Source organism: Anabrus simplex, chromosome 14 (genome assembly GCF_040414725.1).
Source record: "Anabrus simplex isolate iqAnaSimp1 chromosome 14, ASM4041472v1, whole genome shotgun sequence".
Taxonomy (NCBI): Eukaryota; Metazoa; Arthropoda; class Insecta; order Orthoptera; family Tettigoniidae; genus Anabrus; species Anabrus simplex.
In genome coordinates this window covers 38,813,984-38,839,367 of record NC_090278.1, presented here as the reverse complement: position 1 = coordinate 38,839,367, position 25,384 = coordinate 38,813,984, and the positions used below count along the sequence as shown (strand labels likewise).

The window sequence follows — 25,384 nt, the reverse complement described above, 5'->3', positions numbered from 1 at the left end:
GACCAATGCAACTGTGCTTTCTCTTCTTGATTACTTTGATAATATTTCTCTCTCCCCCAACTCTTTTCAAGACTTCTTCATTCCTTACTTTTTCTATCCATTGTATACTTTCCATTCTCCAAATCCACATCTCAAATGCTTCCAGTCTTATTTCATCCTCCCTTTCTCAACGTCCATGTCTCAGCTCCATACAGTGCCACACTCCATACAAAGCAGTTCACGAATTGCTTCCTCTAGTCTCTATCCATGCCGCCACAAAAAAGTCTGATCAACAATAACATTACATTGATCATTGTTGTGATGTGATTTGTCTCTTCTGCTGCTACTCATCTCTGATATATGGGTTTACAGCATGCACGTGTCATTTGATTGTCCCATCAACGAAATCATAATCTTTCAGTAAATGAAATGGCGTATGGCTTTTAGTGCCGGGAGTGTCCGAGGACAAGTACCGACTCCTTGGTTGCTATTTTTTTCTAGGGGCTTTATGTCGCACCGACACAGATAGGTCTTATGGAGACGATGGGATAGGAAAGGCCTAGGAGTTGGAAGGAAGCGGCCGTGGCCTTAATTAAGGTACAGCCCCAGCATTTGGCTGGTGTGAAAATGGGAAACCACGGAAAACCATATTCAGGGCTGCCGATAGTGGGATTCGAACCTACTATCTCCCGGATGCAAGCTCACAGCCGCGCACCTCTACGCGCACGGCCAACTCGCCCGGTTACTCCTTGGTTGAATGGTCAGCATTGAGGCCTTCGGTTCAGAGGGTCACGGGCTCAATTCCCAGCCGTGTCGGGAATTTTCATCGCGTCTGATTAATTCTTCTAGCTCGGGGACTGGGTGTTTGTGCTTGTCCCAACACTTTCCCCTTCAGATTCATACAACATACAACACTACCAACCACCACAGAAACAAGGAGTAGTGATTACATTCCTCCATATAGGGTTGGCGTCAGCAAGGGCATCCGGCTGTAAAACAGGGCCAGATCCACATGTGCGACACAGTTCGCACCCGCGACCCCACAAGTGTGGGAAAAGCGATAGAAAAGGGAAGAAAGAAGAAGTGTCCGATGACAAGTTCGGCTCGCCAGGTGCAGGTCTTTTAATTTGATGCCCCTAGGCGATCTGCGCGTCATGATGAGGATGAAATGCTGACGACACATACATCCAGCCCGCGTCCCAGCTGAATTAACCATTTTTTGCTAGTAGCTTTACGTCACATCGACACAGACAGGTCTTATGGCGACGATGGGCTAGGAAAGGCCTAGGAGTTGGAAGGAAGCGGCCGTGGCCTTAATTAAGGTACAGCCTCAGCACTTGGCTGGTGTGAAAATGGGAAACCACGGAAAACCATCTTCAGGGCTGCCGACAGTGGGATTCGAACCTATTATCTCCCAGATGCAAGCTCACAGAAGCGGGCCCCTGATCGCACAGCCAACTCGCCCGGTGCTGAATTAACCAATGACAATTACAATTCACGACCCTGCCGGGAATCGAACCCAGCACCCCTGTGACCAAAGGCCAGCACGCTAACCATTTAACCATGGAGCCGGACTTTAGATCGGTAACTAGCATGTACCCGCGTTTATTAATTCAACTGCTTTATATCATTAAAAAAATACTTTTTTTCTTATAGAGCTTCCGGTTAAACTATATTAGTGTCCTTCCAAATGGAGCGGAGATATATAGTGCGTTTACCTTTCCAACTCTTGAACAAACCACGTACAGCTGACAATGGGAGAAGATGGAGTTCTACAACTTTAACAGAATGTACTTGTGCCTTGTTCATGTTCATAGAGAAACTGAAACAAACGGGGAACTGCAGACATCTACACTTAAACCGTGTATCCGAAGAAATTATTCGAATTCGAGGAATGAATAGCCTATTACTTCGTTCGCGGCATGCCCAATCATGAGAATGGCTTCAATAATATCAGTCATCTGTTTCAGAGTCGTGTTCATTGCAGAGGGCAGGGTTACGAAGGATAATCGGTGCCACAATAATTGTCCGCTCTAAGATGTTGGAGGGTACTCCAGGTGACTCCAAGTCTTTCAAAAGCTATGCCGTGTAGTCGATAGACTTGTAACTTTGTAGAACATCGGGTAATTCTTGTAAAATTTGCTTGTTGATGACATTGACAGCTTCACTTCTTGGAGCACGAATTGCTCTTAGACACAGCCATGCGTCTTAGGTGAAAACCTGTGCCCACCTATGACAAATATTTCAGATCTTTGTTTGCCGTATATTTAGCTGGGTATCGCAGACAGACAGACAGACAGACAGACAGACAGACAGACAGACAGACAGACAGACAGACAGACAGACAGACAGACAGACAGACAGACAGACAGACAGACAGACAGACAGACAGACAGACAGACAGACAGGCAGACAGACAGACATCATGGACCGAAGGAAAATGGCTTCCTATCCCACGGACTTAAAATGGCATCTTGACTGATATATGTATTATTTCTTGTTTATTCTTTTCGTCTATCTTGTGTCCTATATATTTCCTCTAAAGGTACACATGTCCAACCCTTGTCCCCTTTCTCTACGCGGTTTGGTATGAAGTGAGATGAATCTTCGTAGCACGTTTTTACGACCGGATATCTATCATAACGTCAGCCTAATCAGATGAGTTAATGAGATGAAATGAATGACATGATATATGATTGTAAGAATGAAGAGGATGAAATCCGGCGCCGGCACGTAGCCCACTCCTCTCGAATAGCTCAAGACTTTACGTCCCCATCCGACAGGGTCATACGCCCTCACACCATATAAGACCAAAAACAGCTTGCTACGCCATGGACGTAAAATGGCTCCTTGAATTATGTTCTCTACCTACCTTATGTACGTTGCCTAGCGACAGTGACTCTATGCATATAATCTTGGTGACAGCACATTGGATTGTCATATCCCAATACACGTTTTCCGACGGTTTTTCGTTCATAACTCACCAACGAAAGTGAAAATGAAAATTCCGGCTTGGAGGTGCATTCGGACCCCCTTCCATCTACCTATGTTCAAAATTTCAGATCTCTGCGTGCTGTAGATTTTGCTAGGCGTCGCGCACAGACAGACAGACAAACACTTCCTTTTATTATTTAGATTTCATTTTAAAAAAAATAACATATGGCTGTTAGTGCTGATAGGTCCGAGGACATGTTCGGCTCGGCCGCTGCAGGTAATTCCAAGTGATGTCCATGGGCGACCTGCTCGTCTAAGTGTGAGATGACGACGATGATGATAAGGTAAAGAGAGTGAAACCCGGTATTGGCCTTTTCGTGTCGGATAACACCAAAGAGTCTGCTCAAGACTCAACGTCTCCATCCATCCAACAGGGTCACAAGGCCTCACTCCATACGAGCACTGGAATTCAATTCGGCTTTTGGAACGCAATCTAGAGATTATAAATTGTATACCACCACTTCCCCTACCCTGCTGGCCAACATTTTCTACTAACGGGACTCGAACCGGCTAGTGATAGTGGTGGCGATTATTGTTTTAAGATAACGTACAACTAGGCAACCATTCTCTAACACTAATTGTAGAGGAAAATGGAAGGGATCCGACACTTCGAAAAATGAAGATATCGGTCAAAGAAAGACAAGGGCCACGAAGGACGTGAAAATGAAAGACGCCGTCTAACAACCTGATAGCGTCCGGGTCGGAAAGAACAAGCGTTGACCAAGGGAGGTCGGACAGCATAGATGAAAGAGAGGAGCCTGGCACAAGTAAATGGAAGCAATACCCGGCAGAGGCAGTCTGATTTTTGAAGGGTGGTAAGAAGTCCATTCGACACTCCATGTCGGACGATGTCGGCATGTGAAAGATTTCTGGTGACATTAGGTGTACAACCGATAAAATGAATTACGTAAAACTCAGCCATAGATGCCCAAGAGAGATTCGGTTTACTCTGCTATCTAGTAGGCCCGGAGTAAAACGGAACGTCGAACCTGACGAGCAGACTGGCAGATGACGTCAAATTAAAATACTTATACGTGGTGGCTTATGCCATACGATTATTATTATCATCACAATAGCGTTCCGAAACATCTTTATAGCATTGATGCTTTCATGCCCCGTACTTATAGACATGATATAGACTTCGTATCAATCAATCAATCAATCAATCAATCAATCAATCAATCAATCAATCAATCAATCAATCAATCAATCAATCCTGATCTGCATTTAGGGCAGTCGCCCAGGGGGCAGATTCCCTATCTGTTGTTTTTCCAGCCTTTTCTTAAATGATTTCAAAGAAATTGGAAATTTATTGAACATCTCCCTTGGTAAGTTATTCCTATCCCTAACTTCCCTTCCTATAAACGAATATTTGCCCCAATTTTTCCTCTTGAATTCCAACATTACCTTCATATTGTGATCTTTCCTACTTTTAAAGACACCACTGAAACTTATTCGTCTACTGATGTCCTCCCACGCCATCTCTCCACTGACAGCTCGGAACATACCACTTAGTCGAGCAGCTCGTCTCCGTTCTCCCAAGTCTTCCCAGCCCAAACTTTGCAACATTTTTGTAACGCTACTCTTTTGTCGGAAATCACCCAGAACAAATCGAGCTGCTTTTCTTTGGATTTTTTCCGGTTCTTGAATCAAGTAATCCTGGTGAGGGTCCTATACACTGGAACCAAACTCTAGTTGGGGTCTTACCAGAGACTTATATGCCCTCTCCTTTACATCCCTACTGAAAATGAAAACCTACAACCTGTTTTCCAGTCATTGACCGGGTCAGGGATGTAATGAATGAATCATATATACGCTATTAGTACGATGGGGTCGCCGCTCCCAAAGTGATTTATTAATGAATGATAGATGCTATGAAATGAGAATGGAGAGTGTTGCTGGAATGAAAGATGACAGGTAAAACCGGAGTACCCGGAGAAAAACCTGTCCCGCCTCCGCTTTGTCCAGCACAAATCTCACATGGAGTGACCGGGATTTGAACCACGGTATCCAGCGGTGAGAGGCCGACGCGCTGCCGTCTGAGCCACGGAGGCTGTTTTTACATCCTTACTACAACCCCTAAACACCCTCATAACCATGTGCAGAGATCTGTACCCTTTATTTACAATCCTATTTATGTGATTTCTCCAATGAAGATCTTTCCTTATATTAATACCTACGTACTTGCAATGGTCCCCAAAAGGAACTTTCACCCCATCAACGCAGTAATTAAAACTGAGAGGACTTTTTCTATTTGTGAAACTCACAACCTGACTTTTAACCCCGTTTATCATCATACCATTGCCTACTGTCCATCTCACAACATTATCGAGGTCATTTTGCAGTTGCTCACAATCTTGTAATTTATTTATTACTCTCTACAGAAAAACATCGTCTGGAAAAAACCTTACCTCCGATTCCATTTCTTTACACATATGGTCTTATGCCGTGTCAAGGAAATAAGGTGAAATTATTTACGTTTCGCAGAGCGCTGGCAACGCAAACGGAAGCTGGTGGAGCCATCAAAATCAGTCTGAGAAGGAGTCACATAAGAGCTTTCGCTTGGACTGCCAGCGCTGTACCGCGTACGGTGAGCCATCTCGTGACGAATGAAGGTACCACTTCCACTTCTATTACTAACATTTAAACTAGAGGCGGCAAACTATCGATAGTAATCGATAGTTTTCAAAAAGTGGAACGAATCATATCATTATGCATGAAAATCGGACATTCACTGAACACAATCCACACAAAAATTCAGTATAAATTACGTAATTTCTGAAATTCAAATCGGAATCACTCATCAATCTCTTGAGTGGCACGTCCGAGACATTCTCGGGCTGCACGCGCTTGTCCATAACGTGACCGCCCGAGAAATTTTCGTTCAGCTGCAGTGTTCATTTGCGATCGCCGGACATTTTCTCGGGTATAGTAATATCTTTGGAAAAATGTTTTACAGCCTTCTGCACGGATGGCAGGAGAGTTTTCAGTTGCTTTCTTGAAGCCGTTGGCCTAAAATTTGCCTTATCTTCTCTCGCCTATAAGTTATACAATCTCTGACTCACCAGCTGACAAGGTAAACAGAAATGGCGAGCGCGAAAAGGAAGAAATGTTTGTCTGATGATAAAATAAGGGACTCGCCTACATCAAAGGTGAATCTGGTAATTCTGATAGTAGTAATAATGATTTTTCGCATGATGATCAGGTATTTCTAATGAACGTGAGGAAGATATTTTGTCGGAAACAATGGTGTTGGTAGATGTAGCACATACATTCGTGTCGAAAAAATGTAATCCTGTAAATACTGAACGATCTAATATAATTCCATTTGCGGATATTCTGGTGTAGGGGTTCTATTACAGTATTCCACACTCATTGCACTTGGTCAACTTTTCATCCTCACTACACCTAAACCACTTCCAAACGTCAGGTATCTTCCTTTTGGGCACCTATATATGAAGTTCAACATTTTAAATCGGGATATTAAAGTTACTACCAAACGTGAAACATCTGTACAATTTCTGTTAGTGCGAAAAATAAGCCTATAATGAAAAAAGAAAACTATCGTTGACTATCGATAGTAGGCAACTGACTATCGATGCCAGACGATAGTGGTCGCTATCGATAACTATCGATATCACTATCGATAGTTGTCCGCCTCTAATTTAAACTGAAACTTCATTCTTGGAGAAGACTTCCTAGTGAACAGTCGAGATTTTCTTCTAAAGACACAGAGCAGATTTCTCTGCGAAACGTAAAGAATTTTACCTTATTTTCTTTTGCTATTTGCTTATGTCGCACCGACACGATGGGACGGGAAAGGACTAGGAATTGGAAGGAAGCGGCCGTGGCCTTAATTAAGGTACAGCCCCGGCATTTGCTCGGTGTGAAAATGGGAAACCACGGAATACCATCTTCAGGGCTGCCGACAGTGGGGTTCGAACCCACTATCTCCCGATTACTGGATACTGGCCGCACTTAAGCGACTGCAGCTATCGAGCTCGGTAAGTGGTTAGCGTGCTGACCTTCGGTCACAGGAGTCCCGAGTTCGATTCCCGGTTTAACCATAATTGGTTAATTCCGCTGGCACGGGGGCTGGGTGTATGTGACGTCTTCATCATCATTTTATCCCCATCAAGTTGCGCAGGACGCCTACGGGTATCAAATCAAAAGACCTGCATCCGGCGAGCTGAACTTGTCGGACACTGTCTGCACTAAAAGCCATACGCTATTTCATTTCATAGTATTCAGCTGACCACACAGAACACAATGACGTACGTATTCTGATGACGCAGACATATCAGGAGACTTCGACTTAAAGAATTAATGCAAAAATGAAGCAGTATATTTCAGTGTTGAAACTTTTGTTCTCTGTATAGGTTATGAATACCTATATATATATATATATTTGTTCACAACTTGCTTTACGTCGCACCGAGGCGGATAGGTCTTATAGCGTCGATGGGATGGGAAAAGGCCTAGGAATGGGAAGGAAGCGGGCGTGGCCTCAATTAAGGCAAATGCAGCCACAGCCAGCATTTGCCTGGTGTGAAAATGGGAAACCACGGAAAACCATATTCAGACCTGCCGACAGTGGGGTTCGAACACACTATCTCCCGGATGCAAGCTCACTGCTGCGCGAACCTAACAACACGGCAAACTCGCCTGGTACCTACGTATTTAATGTTGTAGTTATTCGTTAGTCAAAATAAATACAAGTCGAGCTTTAAATTCTCTCTACATAAATTCTGCTGCTCTCGTCCTAGGTGCCTAATATAGGCTGTCAGATATGAAAAAATAAGTTCCAAAATACCGGTATATATTTTAGGAAGCTTCAATTTTAGATAAATACCATCTATATTTTCCTAAATTGATAATATCTTTTTAGGGGAATTAAAAAACCAATTACCCAAGTTTCTACTGTATACGTCAGAATAGGTTCATATATATATCACTCTTTTGCTTCTCTGAGGGACATCTTTGCTCCAAACCAGGCTTCTGACACTTTTCAGGAACGTTCCTGCTTCTCTTCAACGCTCGATTATTTCCGTGTCATTTCTTCCACTTTCTACTATGATACTTATCAAGTACTTGAAACTCTCTACCTTCCTAAGCTGTTAATCTCCAATCATTATCCCTCTCGTAAGTCTCTCCTTTTTTGTATTTGTGATCACTATCTCGCTCCTTTTGGCATTAAATTTCATTTCATATTGTTCCACCTCATCTTCCCATGCATCTAACTGTTTCTGGATATCCTCTCCCTTTTTTCCCCAGACTAACTGTCACCTGCAAACATCACCACTTCCATTTTTCTTTCCGCAATTTTCCTTGCCACTTTTGTCATTATTCGTCCATTACTTTTTCAAGGTCCAAGAAGGCCATCAGTAGATCTTTACCTCATTGATAAAGGTGCTCTTGTAGTTGTAAATACAACTTCATTTTTAAGTTCTCTCTTCAGGAAGAAAATCGGTTTTTGCCTGAAGTACGAGTCTACAGATAACGTCCTGGGCTGCGCTCGGAGCAGTTTGTGTTTCATGCAAGTAGAACTGTCAATCATCTCGTAACCTTGACATGTCTGCCCTATACAATTAGTCCCAGTGTATTGTATATTAGTCTAGCTCATTGGCTGAATGATCAGCGTTAGTGGCCTTCGGTTCAGAGGACCCTGGTTTTGATTCCCGGCAGGGTAGGGAATATCAACAGCATATGGTTAACACCTCTAGCTCGGGGACTGAGTATTTGTGTTCTTCTCCAATACACATCTACCTACTTCCAGTACCGACCACCACAGTAACACGCAATAGTGAATACTTATCTCCTCGTTGGGTTGCTGTCAGGAAGGGCATCCGGCCGTAAAAGAGGGTAGATTGAACGCTTTGCCGACCCCAAGAAATTCATAATAATAATGTTACTGATTTAACGGCACATTAACTACTTTTACGGTTTTCGAAGACGCTGAGATGCCGGAATTTTGTCCCGTAGGAGTTCTTTAACGTGCCAGCACCTTCAAACACCTACCTAGTTGGGTTCAGAAGGTCAGCACTACTCAGCCCGGCAAAAGAAATTGAAAAAGGCTTCATAATAATAATAATAATACAACTTGCTTCACGTCGCTCCGACACAGATAGGTCTCATGGCGACGATAGAATAGGAAAGGGCTAGGAGTGGGAAGGAAGCGGCCGTGGCCTTAATTAAGGTACAGCCTGCATTTGCCTGGTGTGAAAATGGGAAACCATGGATGAGGAATGAATGAAAAGCTATTGGGCAATTCGAAAAAAAATTCCTCGAAGAAGATGGCCAGAAAAGGATTGACTGAAGTGGTCACATGAGGCCGTAAAAGCATAATAATACTTTCTAGAATATATTGCCCTCAACGAGAATATTTTACATCATACACTCGTTTACTTCACGAGAGATAAAAGATGGGAAGGAAGATTTGAAGAAGTTGCCAACTTTCTTCTTAAAGATGGGGGAGTTTTCAGAACATTAACCTCTCACGTAGAAAAATGAGTCTCCATTTCTAGGGAGAGCTAACGATGCAAACTTCGCCAAACTCTTCCTGGAGATATTGTCAAAGCCTGGAAGCAGTGAATCGAACTGACGATGCAGAGAAATATATTGCATACTTTGGACGATAGGACATAATCCACTCCACTGCTTATTAACCTGACATAACTCCAGAGTACCGCAATGGAAGAACTCTTTCCTTCGCTCTTATTTTTTCTGACCATCTCTCACAATCTAATTGGAATTATTATCGGTGCTTTAAACAAGAAATCGTGACAGAACAACGTGAGGTGCCGGGCTGAGTGGCTCAGACGATTGAGTCTGCTGGCCTTCTGAGTCCAACTTGGCAGGTTCGATCCTGGCTCATTTCGGTGGTATTTGAAGGTGCTCAAATACGTCAGCCTCGTGTCGGTATATTTACTGGCGCGTAAAAGAATTCCTGAGGGACTAAATTCTGGCATCTCTGCGTCTCCGAAAACGGTATAAATAGTTTTTTGCTATTTGCTTTACGTCGCACCGACACAGATAGGTCTTATGGCGACGATGGGATAGGAAAGGCCTAGGAGTTGGAAGAAAGCGGCCGTGGCCTTAATTAAGGTACAGCCCCAGCATTTGCCTGGTGTGAAAATGGGAAGCCATGGAAAACCATCTTCAGGGCTGCCGAGAGTGGAATTCGAACCCACTATCTCCCGGATGCAAGGTCACAGCCGCGCGCCTCTACACGCACAGCCAACTCGCCCAGTCGTATAAGTAGCTAGTGGGGCAATAACATTACTACTACTACTACCACCACGTGAGGTGCCCGCCTGATGACCTTGATTGTTAAGGCGTTAAAGTCTACAGTATATGGTCAGACACCGTGGTTAGCTGGTTCGAGTCCCGTTGGTCGAACAAATTGTTGGCCATATGACACTGGTGATGGTGATTCGTCCGTCGGCTGGTGACTTAAAGCTTTGAGCAAACCTCATGGTGCTATTCGACAGGAGTAGGCTACCTGCCGACACCGGCTTTCACCCTCTTCCTACCTCATTATCGTCGTCATCCCACATTCAGACGGTCAGGTCGCCTATGGGCCTCAAATAGAAAGGCCTGCACCACGCGACATATCTTCGGACACTCCCGTCACTAAAAGCCATACGATAAAACAAATAAATAACCGCGCGAGTAGCCTGCGCGCTACGGGTCACATAGCTGTGAGTTTGCACTCGGGAGATGGTGGGTTCGAACCCCACGATCGTCAGCCCTGAATATGGTTTTCTGCGGTTTCCCATTTTCATACCAGGCAAATGCTGGAGTGTATCTTAACACTAGAAATAACAAGCTCTTTTTGTAAAAAGCTGGACCAAGGGAGGGCTAAAAAATGTCCACGATGGCTTTTACGTTTCGGACTTAATTTGAAATGCGTACGAATGTTAGTTGAAGTATAATAAATACGAAGCGGAAGGATGGTGCTGAAATGTCATCTTTCCCCCTATTACAACGTTGCTAAGGACGAAGGTATAGATACGAATGGAAGAAAACTATCATTGGCAAACCAATTTAAATATCTTGAAATCACTTTTCAGACCCGAGGAGATTGTTTCGCAGTACATAGGACCATAGCAGCAATACGGGCGATAAATGACATTCCTCATCTGAATCGATTGTCCTTAAAGACAGCAAAGTAAACTATATTGTTGGTAAATTCAAGATTTGTTGCAGTAGTGATGTATGGTTTACAACTCACATGTGAGTATTTAACTAAGAGTGATCTGCAGAAGCTAGAACAAGTAAAGTCCATATACTATTTCAAAAGACTCCTATGTCGGTATCGAAATATTGAAAGATTGGTAAATGGGATGGCAAGAGAGCCCTTTTTTCAGAGAAGATTTGAGATACCAGATGTTGCTGCCATCTACAACTCAAAGCTGGCATTGCTGCAGGAGCTACGGGAAAAGAAGACAGAAATACTGTAGCTTATCTTCAGATTTCTACACCACAGACGCTATGACATTCAGTGACGGGAAATGTGCGAATTACGACCTAAGGCCAAATACAGTAGAGACAATACGCGACACTTTGCGAGATATCGAGGGACAGCGATTAGAGCTCTGTCTAGCGGAGTGACCTGAGTGTTACTGATTCTGTCATACGAGCACGTGTATTTGTTTGTGAAGTTTTTGGTGTTATATATGCGTTTGCATTAAGTTGACATAAGTAAATAGTAGCGTGTGTCATTCCTTTATATCTCCTGTCAATATGAGTGAAAAGATAAGTGCTACGTTTGGCTGCAATAACCATGAAGTGCAGAAGGATTCGCAGTCTTTCTTCCGTTTCCCTCGTGACAAGAAAATTTAAGTAAATACTGCGTTTGCATATATTATATATATATGTTATATTCTTCTGACCTGCGCGACCCATATTTTAACTGGTTTAAAATATAATAAGCTTATTTTATTGTATTAGTGCAGCAGTTAACCTTCAATAGCGATGTGTTGTTGTAGGTGTGATCTGTGGATTTTGATTTAATTCAGGAAAATGCATATGCATATGTGTGTGGCTGGTTGTGTTCCAAGTTACCCCATTTGGAATGCCGTAATGCGTTGTCAAGCACTGAAGAAAATGTGGGTTTTAAGAAATGTGACGATGATGCAAATTTGCTTTACCCTAATGTAATGGCAAGTATTGCTTATAGGGAAATTTTGAATGTTTTTGCGGCTAAATTTATAGATTTTCTTTCTGTTAGTAGGCTTCAACTTAAAAGGAAAATTGTCCGGCTCTTAAATGTAAATTTATTGAATCTTGTGTGTAAGGAATGTGCCGATATTTTTATTAACAAGTGGCCCAATGTGATGTACAATGCTTTTAAATGAGAAAAAAAAAAGACAAATCTAGCCGTGAAAGTTCAGGCAGGTATGCTAAAGCTAAAAAAAGAATGCATAAAGCAGTCCATTTCACATCTTGATTATATGTCTAATTTCAGTCTTTAAATAATAACCTGTTAAGTAATTCTTCATTCATGTATCCAGAACTGCTTTAGCAACTTTGAAGTTACTATCTTAGTAACAACTTCTTTCTAGACGTAATTTATTTATCCATTTCCGTATATACATTTCCTTTGATATTTGAATTTAACGCGAATTTTCAGGCCACGCCACTAGGAGCGTCACTTGCGAATTGTCTCCCATTTTAACAAGGCTAAATCCGAAAATGTCACGTATTTTCTCTACTGTATTTGCTAAGGCACAAAGTTACACGTCTAGCAATACATGGATTTCACCATAGGCTGTGAACAAATAAAAAAATTCCCGAGCCGACGCCAGACTGTAAATGTGAGTGGTGTGAGAAACCATGTGATAGATATCACTCCCTAGTGCGTGCAGAGAGGACTATTCCGATTAATAAACTGTGCAGTGAATAGTGTTAATGAATAGTATTAATTACATGTTTTAAATTATAATAGTCACTAGCTGCAATAAAGATTATTATTTATTACTAGAACGTTGCTCAGTAGTAACTTACATAAATTCATTCTGCGATATATTGCAGGATAATAACGTTTTTTTTTTGTTTTGCATTTTTTTTTACATTTGTAACGATTTGGGATGGTTGGTCTTTATTTCATCTTTCGAGAAGGTTTTAGATCAATATATATAGCGTTTTGAAGAATTTTAAGATCATTATAAAATGTTATTTTAAAATTTAAGCATGTAGTCTCTACTCTAGGGTTGATAAAATCCACAAGTGACAATATATAAAATTATAAATTTTTCTTACATATGGTTAAATTTGACAAATATCTTTCATAGCCACGCTTGGATTTCGTTGCTGACCAGGCGATCATCGCTAAGAACAAGGAGGAAAGTAGGCAGGCCCTATGCTATCGAGTCATTCAGCAAAAGTGCATGAAAGATAAAATTGAAGCGGCATATGGGACAATTTCACAGGCATTCTTTTTTAAATACCTTGGAGAAAAAATTATTTCTTCGGGATTAGATAGTTTGACCAATACGGAAAGGGCCTCAAAATTTCAGAGGACATTTACACTAACTTGGGATCACTGACAATAAACGAGCAATGTCACGAAATGCTAAATTGAAACATTACAAAACAGTTATCCTACCGGGAGCTGTATATGCATCAGAAACCTTAACTTTAGAACGTCATTCTAAAATTGCAGACATTGAAAAACAATATCGTACAATTCTTACAAAAATTTTCGGCCCCACACAAGAAAATGGAATTTGGATCAAAAGACGAACTGCAGACCTCTGTATCCACACAGACAGTTTCATCAATACTGTTCGGAGGAGACGTTTGACATTTTTTGTACACATTTTGAGTATGAATAATAATACACTAACAAGAATGTTAATCAATGTACTGGTAATAAATTCCAAAAGTAGGAGAATAAACTGGCAGGAGGAAACAAGAGGGGATCTGACTGAATTGATCATCGGAGTAGACATAATGAGAAATCGCGAAGTCTTTAGGACCTGAGTAAATAAACACATATTTGTGGTGAAAACTAGCAGAAGGACTGGTACAAAGTGGTCAGAAGAACGGAAGAGGCAACACAGTGAGTTCATGAAGAGATTTTGGAAGAATAGGAAGGTGGAAATGATAAAGCCAATGAACAAGTTCCAACGCGCTCTATGAATGGGCATAAGGAAATAGAAAAAGGTAGTTAGACCGGATAAGAGAGAGAAGAGAGGAGAAACATGGGATGCCCTAGAGAGAAAAGAAGCATACCAGGATCGTAACAAATGGAGGCACATCATTCTTAAACATCCTACCCGGCTCGCTGGAATGAATTCATAATGATGATGATGATGATGATGATGAAGAAGAATGCACCCTAATATTAATAACAACTTACGTTCCCGAAGGGTATCTCCGGCTGCCAGTCTGTGGTATTCTCATCATCTATGGAAGGGTGGTGGTTAGGAGCAGGGGCGCTGGTTGTGACCACTGCGGTGGTATTGTTGTTGTTGGTGGACGAGAGGCTCACCACCACTGTACCAGCCTTCTCGACCTCAGACCACAATCTCGGTCTTGAGAAGTGACCATGACACACTTTCCTCCTCGGACGAAGAGGCTCTGCTGTCTTTATGAGGAAGGTCTCCACGCCATGCTCCTGAAATACAATGCATTAAGTGAAAATAAAGTACTTATTTTTCATGTGCCTTAACGTAAGAGTGTAAAGTGTTACAAAGTACACAGCATAAATAATTGCCTTAAACGGAAAGTGCCTTCTCCATTACTGAAGTTTGGCCACAATCACAGCGAAGTGTGTCCTCATCAATCTAGTAGAACCTAGTCCTCTCTAATGCTGTAACAGCCAAGAGTGTTTTCATTCTTCATAATATGCCCAAACTAGGCTGTCCTTCTTTCCTTGATTGTACACATCAACATTCGTTCCCTCGTCATGCGACAGCGTTGGAGATGTGGTCAGTCCATGAGATCCGTAACATCCTTCGGAACACCCACATCTCGAAGGCATTTATTCTCTTAATGGTGTTACATTTGAGATTCCATGTTTCAGCACTGAATATACATAGCATCTGATGAAGTTTTGACGTGTCTCCAAGCTGAGGCTTCTGTCTCACAGTAGATTGCTCATTTTCAAAAAGCTAGCACGAGCCATTTCTATTCGTACACGGATCTCCAAATTCGGGTCTAAGTCCTCAGTAATCCAGCTGCCAAGGCTCTTAAACTTCCGCACTTGTTCAACTGGTTCCCCATAAATGGTCATAAGAATATGCGTGTTCTGTGTTCAGGAAATGGTCATCACCTTGGACTTGTTGCTGTTAATTTTGAGACCAAGTTTATCCCCTTCTGCTACGATTCTGTCTACCAGTAATCTGGGGTGGACAGAACATCTAAAAACAACACAAAATGTTTCTGTGAAACGAGCTAAAGCTGGGACAGATACAACGCAACCGTTTCGGGAACATAACCGTTGTTGAATGCAAGCGTTGCAAGAAGATACGTGGGCTGTAAATGGAGTAGTGGCAACGTAGTCCAGACACTTGCAGGAGATCGGGCATGCGCAAATAGGATATGGAAGCGGTCAGGTGGCGCTGATATCGATGTGTAGTGTGCATTTGACGGGCATCCAGTTGGGAGTGGGTCAAGCCGTTTCGTGCGGGTCGGAATGAGACGGCAGATTTGCACCGCACAGGTCGGGCGTCCATTCCTCAAGATCAGACTGACATCGGGAGGGGTCTCGTTTCCATTGACCATCGATGGACTGTCCAGGAATCATCCGCAGAGGTTCGTTTCAGTCGTCAAACGGTGTAGCACATACTGACGAAATGTCTTAACGGTGGCACTAGGAGGTCTTCGAATACCATCCGTACTCACCAGACATGCATCTTTATGACTCTGACCTGTTTCTGAAGTTGAGGAACCCTTCCGAGGTCGTCGATTTCCTGACGTGACATCTGTATTATCAATCAGTCAATCAATACTGATCTGCATTTAGGGCAGTCGCCCAGGTGGCACATTCCCTATCTGTTGTCTTCCTAGCCATTTTTAAATGATTTCAATGAAATTGGAAATCCACTGAATATCTCCCTCGCTAAGTCATTCCAATCCTCAACTCCCCCTCCTATAAATGAACATCTGCCCCAATTTGTCCTCCCGAACACCAATCCCATCCTCATACCGTGATCCCTCCTACTTTTAAAGACGCCACTCAAACTTATTATTCTACTAATGTCATTCCACGCCATCTCTCCGCTGACAGCTCGGAACATACCACTTAATCGAGCAGCTCGTCTTCTTTCTCCCAGTCCTTCCCAGTCCAAACTTTCTAACATTTTTGTAACGCTACTCTTTTGTCAGAAATCACCCAGAACAAATCGAGGTGCTTTTCTTTGGAATTTTTCCAGTTTTTAATCAAGTACTCTTGGTGAGGGTCCTATACACTGGAACCATACTCTAGTTGGGGTCTTACCAGGTACTTATATGCCCTCTCCTTTACATCCTCACTACAACCCCTAAACACCCTCATAACCATGTGCAGAGATCTGTATCCTTTATTTACAATCCCATTTATGTGATTACCCCAATGAAGATCTTTCCTTATACTGTATTAACACCTAGATACTTACAATGATCCCCAAAAGGAACTTTCACCCCATCAATACAGTAATTAAAACTTTTCCTATTTGTGAAACTCACAACCTGACTTTTAACCCCGTTTATCATCATACCATTGTCAACTGTCCATCTCACAACATTATCGAGGTCATTTTGCAGTTGCTCACAATCTTGTAACTTATTTATTACCATTTACAGAATAATATCATCCACAAAAAGCCTTATCTCTGATTCCACTTCTTTACTCATATCATTTATATGGGTATACAGGATAAGAAAACATAAAGGCCCAATAATACTGCCTTGAGGAATTCCCCTCTTAATTATTACAGGGTCAGATAAAGCCTCGCCTACTCTAATTCTCTGAGATCTATTTTCTAGAAATATAGCCACGCATTCAGTCACTATTTTGTCTAGTCCAATTGCACTCATTTTTGTCAGTAGTCTCCCATGATCCACACTATCAAATGCTTTAGACAGATCAATTGCGATACAGTCCATTTGACCTCCTGAATCCAAGATATCTGCTATATCTTGCCCACAAGTTGAGCTTCAGTGGAATAACCCTTCCTAAAACCGAACTGTCTTCTATCGAACCAGTTATTAATTTCGCTAACATGTCTAATGTAATCAGAAAGAATGCCTTCCCAAAGCTTACATGCAACGCATGTCAAATTGACTGGCCTGTTATTTTCAGCTTTATGTCTATCATCCTTTTCTTTATTCAGGGGCTACTATAGCAACTCTCCATTCATTTCGTATAGCTCCTTCAACCAAACAATAATCAAATAAGTACTTCAGATATGGTACTAGGTACTACTCCGCGCAGTAGGGTGCTCTGTCGCTGTCATCAACAGAGAACGCCTTGCCAACGTCCCCAACTGCTTCCCGACATTTGGTAAATGGTAATAGACTTTGCGAGTGACACTGAAGAAATGTAATACAATGGTACTTGTTAGTTCATTAAATATTGCGTTCTATCAATATTGCCGCTACTTTATGTACATCCCTTGTAACAGTTTGCTGTTGCGTTCTTCACCAGCACAGTTTCACAGTCGATACGTATACAAAACCGTTGTTCGCAATAGTTGCATTCCTTGAAACTGGAGGTTTTCTAATGTAACCAAAATAACTCTCAGGTCAGGTAGGCCATTCTGGAGATCTGCACTGCTACTGGCTGATGTGACTGACGTCACCGAGAGCGAGAATACAGTGGTACGCCAGATTCAATAGCTTGAGATTTGTAAGGTTCAGTTAAACGAGTATTTTTTTGAGTTAATCTTGTTAGGTATTCTGATTACACTCGACTTGATAATGAAATACAGAACTAATTGATCTTTACATACCATAACATTTAACACTAATACGAAAACAAAAGGGTCCAAACCTGTCTCTGTAATGGCAAAGACACTCACAATGGCTTGCGCGGTGGAACGCTGGCCTTCTGACCCCAACTTGGCAGGTTCGATCCCGGCTCCCTCCGGTGGTATTTGAAGGTGCTGAAGTACGTCAGCCTCGTGCCGGTAGATTTACTGTCACGTTAAAGAACTCCTGCGGGACGTAATTCCCTCACTTCTGCACCTCCGCAAGCACGTTATCTGATCGAACCCAAATTTTAACACATTATAATGTTCAATGTTGCAGAATGTTATATTTCCAAGGAAAACAACTGTTATCAATTTCAAGGCAATTTTTATGGCCCAAAATGGTTGGAAAATTGCGTCACTGATCGCATTGTGAAATGCGTAAATATATTCACTTTATATCAGTTTGCATTTGTATTGGATAGGATGGCTGGCCGGTGCAGGGAAAGTTGTGAGCCGTTGCCGAGATGATGCAAAACCTCATTTCTATCCACATCGGTAGGAGTACGTTAAGCCACGCGACTGTTTCGACGGCAACTGTTGTCTATTAACGTCAGAAAAGTTGGATGGCGCAGCCACGCGGTAGAATGTTGAAGCTGCAACATAGTGACTGGTGAGGTTTATTTACATGGCGAAGCATTGACGTCGTGATGGAAACAGAAAGAAAATTGTCAAATTTGAGGAGGTACTGCTCTGTATAAGGTCGCAAATCGTATAAAACGGATGCGAAATCTGTTCACTACTTTCCTGTACAAAAAGTTCAGAGAGAAAGATGGGTTTCCGCGCTGTCAATTGGAAAACGCGTTACGCGATACATGACAGTGTGCAGTCTGCATTCTCGTGAAGACGACTTCTTTCCACAGCGTAAGTACCGGTACTGTTTATTGTACTCATTGATAGTTATTGTCTGTAATTTGTATTCACAAAGATTTAGCTACATCAAAAATACTGATAAACTTGTAGCCTAATACTTCTGTGCCGCACATAGAATGTAATCCGCTCTTTGTAAACTTCTTCATATGTGTAACAGCAAACAGTATATTAACTATCTACATGTGAGTAATATCTTTAACTGGTAGTAATTAAGCACTGCATTTAAATTGCCTATATAATACTTCTATCAATGAAAGAAAATATGTAGTATTTTGCCATCATAAATTAGCTTTTTTTTTTTGCTATTTGTTTTACGTCACACCGACACAGATAGGTCTTATGGCGACGATGGGACGGGAAAGGTCTAGGAATGGGAAGTAAGCGGCCGTGGCCTTAATTAAGGTAAAGCCCCAGCATTTGCCTGGTGAGAAAATGGGATACCACGGAAAACCATCTTCAGGGCTGCCGACAGTGGGGTTCGAACCCACTATCTCCCGGATGCGAGCTCACAGCTGCACGCTCCTAACCGCACGGCCAACTCGCCCGGTCATCATAAATTAGAAGCCATAACCTAATTATTTGGTAGGATTGGACAAACCAAGTATTCTTCAACTCCAAACAGCTGTGACTGTAGAGGTTATAGTACTCTTAAATTATAATTTTCAAACTTTGCTCTGAATATACTGTAGGTAGTTATAATTTTTTATACTTATTATTGTCGGTTCTAAGTTCTAACTTTTTTTTTTGCTAGGGGATTTACGTCGCACCGACACAGATAGGTCTTACGGCGACGATGGGATAGGAAAGGCCTAGGAGTTGGAAGGAAGCGGCCGTGGCCTTAATTAAGGTACAGCCCCAGCATTTGCCTGGTGTGAAAATGGGAAACCACGGAAAACCATCTTCAGGGCTGCCGATAGTGGGATTCGAACCTACTATCTCCCGGATGCAAGCTCACAGCCGCGCGCCTCTACGCGCACGGCCAACTCGCCCGGTGTTCTAACTTTTGTGCTGATGGTAAAAATGGAAGAACATTTAAGTTTATGTGGGCTGTTCCAACACAAGCCTGTATAAAGCCTAGGATTTATTTGCTTTACAACATTTACTTAGTAGAATTATTATTTTCTTTCTTCCCCAAAATTACAGTTTACAAAACAGGTAACTCCCCCGTCACCTGGCTAAGGCTTTGGTATGGACCAAATCAACAATAAATTACTCCATAACCTCTAATAGTCGAAAATCACAGTAGCTTAACTGTTAAGGTGAATTAGCGTGTCAACGGTAACATTTCTCTCACAAACCCACTTTACATATACAGTTGCACTTCACATTTTCACCCCCTTGTTCAAGACAACATTAACTTTGTGCGGTTTTGAATCGATGTGGGATGATTGTAAACACAACACTACAACACCAGTTTCATCTTCTGTTTCAAACTTTTTACCTACACATATCAAGTAATTACGCTTGAATATTTCTTCCCCTTCCACTAATGGACGCGTGAAATCTCCGACAACTCTCAACAGTTGCGCATACGACACCAAAGACATTTTGAACACTTAATAAATCCTACAGACGCACACCCGATCACTGTCGTGTTTACATCCCGTCACTACCTCGCCGCCATATTGGAAACAGCTGACCGTAGGCTCCTCCCCCGTTTCGGACGTCAATAGTTGGGCTCACGAGAGTTGAAGGCTGACATTTGAGCGGCGAAGCAGTAACTACGAAGTACGCTGCGTTGTCATAGTTACCTCAGTCTGAGGCATATCACCCTTTCATACAGGCTGAATATTTAATCAACTATGTTGGCCAAATGCAATTCAATAAACTTTGACCCGTTCCTAAGCTCGTGCTAATAATTCCGACATTTATGACAGAACACGTCATTGCCGATAAATATGAGATTTCATATTCACTAAACTGACAATAACCTTAACAAATGCACATGTCAAATAGAGAATAAAACTGTACAACTAGCCACTGTTTAACTTACAAAAAATAAAATAACAACGATAATAATATCAGGAAACAAACACTTAAACAACAACTAACGCAGCTAACACAGTACTACTCCGAATAATATCACGAAAGAGACTGAGAGCAAGCCAACCCACGTGCCGATAAATGTGGCATCTCTGTCATCGTTGCCATAGCAACAGACCATTCTCGAGCAGCGTTAAGGTCGATTCACACATCTCCGGGAGTGACGGCGCTCTCCGTGTCTGTATCCGTCCTTTCCGACATGAATATTTCATGTCTGTCCTCACACTTCAGTTCCGTGCAGTTCCGCGCTGTTATAAGTCGGCAATCAAGTGTTAGATGATGAGCTTTTTTTAGTGATGATTAACTGTTAATGATAGCTATCATTTTGGATGAAGAGGAGAAAGAGAGGAAGAAACAGTGGGTTAATCTTATATGGAAACGCAGGGGTTAGGAAGGAGAGTTTTCTGCCCTATATAAGTGCTTGAAGGACGACGAAGTAAAACTTCACGGATACACTACATTTGCTTTTAATTACTTGAAAAATTGAATAATAATTACATGAAAAATTAAATAAATGAAATCGTTGATTAATTTTAATACCCCTGACTTTGTAGGTTGGGGGCAGAAAGTGCCTTGCCACGCCAAAGTCGGTGCCTATGTACAGACAGACTGATTTCCTTAATCTTAAAAGCAAAAAATGTTAGTTAACTACCTTCAGCTTCCATTTTCTCGCCAATTTCGTCCCATACATGCTTCTTCAAACCACTATCCATATATTTCGAATCAGCTAAATTATATAGAGAAGAGTGTGCCTTCCCCTTTAAACAATCATCATCATCATCACTAATTCAATCAGCAGTTCGTCCTTCATTTTGGGAGGTAAAGAACAGTTCAAACGTACACAGTTAACCTCAGTACTCGAAGGAAGCAGAGAAGCAGGAACGCGGGAAGAGAGAAATCACGTCCGTGTAAACAAGAAAATATCGTTGGCCAGCGAATGCGTATTACCGGATCACGGATCACGGAGAAGCACTGAAGGTCACGGCGAATGACGTCAACGGAAGTGTAGGAACTCATCCCATCGTTTACATGGCGACGATATTTTATTTTCACGGAAGATGCCGTTACGTCACGAAAAGCGCCGTCACGTCCCGGAGATGTGTGAATCGACCTTTAGTCAACTTTTTCTCGCCGGTGGCGCTAAACGTCAGACTTCAACTCTCGTGGGCCCACCACCTTATTAGTTTGTATTTAATGCTACGACTTAGGTAACATGCTAGCTGTGTATATTTTTGTTACCTTTAAATAATTATCCCTGGTATCTCCATTCCCTGGCTCCACCTCGTAAGCGCTGTTCAGACAATCGAGTGTTGCTTTGGAGATGTGCACTCGTCTGTAAAGAGAAAACAGTACAGTAATCATAAGTCAATGGGAAAGCAATTCGGGTTAGAAAACAGCTTAGAGTTTGAATTCTGTCCCTAATAATAGTATATTTTCACCATATTCTCCCTCCTCTTCTACTGTAACTCTACATGCAACCAAGTTGGTTGCCAAAAATGTAACTTGATTTTTCATACTAATGAAATAATAAACTGAATAAAATAAATGATTAACCAAAATGTCCGTAATTTGGGCGCCAGAGATCACCAAACCGAGATAAGTAAAGGCCTCTGCATGCGCGGTCTTTTCAAGTACTAAATTGGCAGGTTAGCAGCAGTTCAAATAGCGCCGCCAGATGTCAGGCTATCCCTCCATTCCTCAGTACGATTCCAATTAGCATTATGAGAATTACAAAAATAGATCATTGTCTTTTGACCAGAAAAGGGACATTTCTATGAATAAATGTATCACACAGTAATTCAAGCAGAGCTCATACGAGTCAGATCGTATAATTGCGACCGAGAAGTAGGGCGAGACTAACAAGGTGACCCTGAGAGGTGTCAGTACCCTCTTCTCCTTCATGTATGTATCTACCTTTCTATTGTCACCATCTTAAATTTCATTTCTCTTACTGTCTAGCCAACCTCTCTGCCTTGGGGGAAGGGAGCGGTAGAATAACAGCCATGGTAGTCCCTGCCTGTCATAAGAGGCGACTGAAAGGAGCGCCAAGGGCTCTGAACTTGAGACCGTAGGTTGGCGACCGCGAGGACCTTAGCTGAGTCCTGGCATTACTTCCACTCACTTGTGCCAGGCTCCTCACTTTTATCTATCCTATCCGACATCCCTTGGTCAATTCTTCTTCTTTTCCTACCTCGACGGTATTCGAGGTCTAGGGCGTCTTTCATTTTCACGCCCTTCGTGGCCCTTGTCTTTCATTGACCGATAACTTCATTTTTCGAAGTGTCGGATCCGTTCCATTTTTCTCTCTGATTAGTGTTATATGGAGGATGGTTGTTGACCACCACCACTTCGCTCCACCTGTACGTCGTCTTGAAACATTTGTATTTGCCTGCGGGAATGCATTTTCATAGCTGCGCTTCTTGGGTAGCTTACGCGCTTTATTAAGCCTGCTGTTTTCATACAAATACGATGGGCACCATGAAAGAAGCGTTGGTACTGAATTTGGAAGAAGGCGTCTGGTTTTAGCAGAAATGCTAAAGCACGTGATCTCAAAATGTTCACTACGTACTATAGATTCGAGAAAGGTTGCCACATGCTATTTGTTTCTCGTCACACCGGCGTGATATAGACCCATTTTTATCGTAATTTAGCAATTGCAGGGAACTCGTGGAAAGAAATTTCGCTACCTTTCTACTATGCTACTTTTGCAAAACAGTACACAGCAATAAACAATGTTTTTATCACGCGCAACAAAAATCATCCGGTGATTAGAATGCTTATAATAAATACTCTCTCGGCGCTCCCGAATACTGGATACTGGCCGCACTTAAGCGACTGCAGCCACCGAGCTCGGTTTTCTGACTATTCTTTTCAGTTTCAAACCTACTTTAGTGCAGTATAGTATATGTTTAATAGAACACTGTGTGCCTGTGGTTTTATACGATGGTTCATTCACTGATAATTACAGGTGGAGGGTCATTTTCTTCACTGGCTGTAGATATGGTTGGTTTCACATGAAGTTCAATTTTCTTAATTTGTATCTTCTGTGGTCTTCCTCCTATCTGTTCTTTAGGTATGTGATTGATTGTGTCGGGGAAAAATCTTGAAATGCGGATGGAATGACGTTCGGAACTGAGATTTTATTGCTGTGTTTACACTTAAAATGCCTACTGCAAACAGTGGAATGTATGTCAGGTTTCCACAGAGATCTCAGTCTGTTTCCTTGACGACAAACTGCCAATCACCATTTAGTTTTAGGTTCCCCGTCTTTCGGAAATTTGTGAATTGGAATACCACATCATTTTTACAGTAAGGGACACTATAGTACACCATCTTCTTTTAAGCTTATTCGATGTTCATATTACGTAAATACGTTGTTAATTTCAGTCACTAAATTATAATCACCTGCACTAGCACAAGAAAACTCATAAAGTACAAAAATACGTCTTGACATACTCGTGAAAATTTGAATGAGTACTTCGCCCGCGCAATTTTATGACTAAGAAGAGCGCACCTAGCGGCAAAACGATGCGTTTCACGAGCCCGTCCTATGTAGACGGCGGTGGCCCGAGCAGGAACCAGTTTCACGATCAGCAAGGCCTTGCATTTCCCAGCCTTGTATAATAGCGTAAGCAACGGTGCAAATGCTGACGTTAGGGTGGTACAAAACGATCCTAGTGGTGACTGGCGGAACTTCACACAACATCACTTTTAGCGCAGAACCGCTTGTATTTTCCGACCTTGTATAATAACGTATAAGCAATGGTACGCACTACTCTTCTATATACCTTGGCACGTACTATGTATCGGTTCAATCCTTCGGCGCTAGATTGCAATAATATATTTTCTGATATGTGTTACGGGAATCTGGTTGATTTATATTGTTGATGCAAAATACAAATTATATAATAAGAAAATACATAATTTCTATTTTTCTATACGTTTTTCACAACTTTACCGTCGTAATTTCAGGTGATCCATTTAATTCGAGTGAAGTTCGCAGGAAACTCTTCCTGGACTTGTGTCTTTGAACTGGGGATAAATAAGCCGTGCAGTGGTTGAGCACTTTGTCGTTCTAATCTAGTCACATATATTCTTCTCGTTTCCTTCTCGTTGTTTCTGTGATCGGTTGTGTCAAGCAGTATTTGACATTTCGTAAAGGAATGTTGTCAAATTGAGAGAAATGTACCAGGGAAGAGGGAAAAATGGGCGTGGTTGCGCAACTGTGGGGGAAAAAGGGAACATTAAAAAAAAACACCAAGAACAAGGGGAATCCCAATCCAACGAGTGAAAACCCTGAGATTTGCCGATGGTATTGTTATTTTATCTGAGTCTGCACAAGATCTGAAGAAATTGCTGATTGGTATGGATAGAGTCTTAGGGAAGGAGTGAAAAAAAAAAAAAATAATAAAAGAAGTCAGGTGGAGGTAATGCAGGAAATATTAGATTAGGATATGAAGTCTTAAAGAAGTAGATGAATATTAGTACTTGGGTAATAAAATAACTAGCGATGGCAGAAGTAAGGAGGGCATAAAATG

The 25,384-nt window shown here is 41.9% G+C and overlaps 1 protein-coding gene across 1 annotated transcript in view; it reads right to left on the bottom strand.

Moving 5' to 3' along the window:
- The window catches only part of LOC136885238 (adenylyl cyclase 78C), a 1,041,122-nt gene that overhangs the window by 69,126 nt on the left and 946,612 nt on the right, over nucleotides 1–25,384 (bottom strand). The window contains exons 12-13 of the mRNA XM_067157709.2: nucleotides 22,086–22,179; nucleotides 14,339–14,596 (exon numbers count right to left, since the gene is read on the bottom strand). Of these exons, the coding sequence (XP_067013810.2) occupies nucleotides 14,339–14,596; nucleotides 22,086–22,179 (352 nt within the window). The remainder of the gene's footprint in view (nucleotides 1–14,338; nucleotides 14,597–22,085; nucleotides 22,180–25,384) is intronic.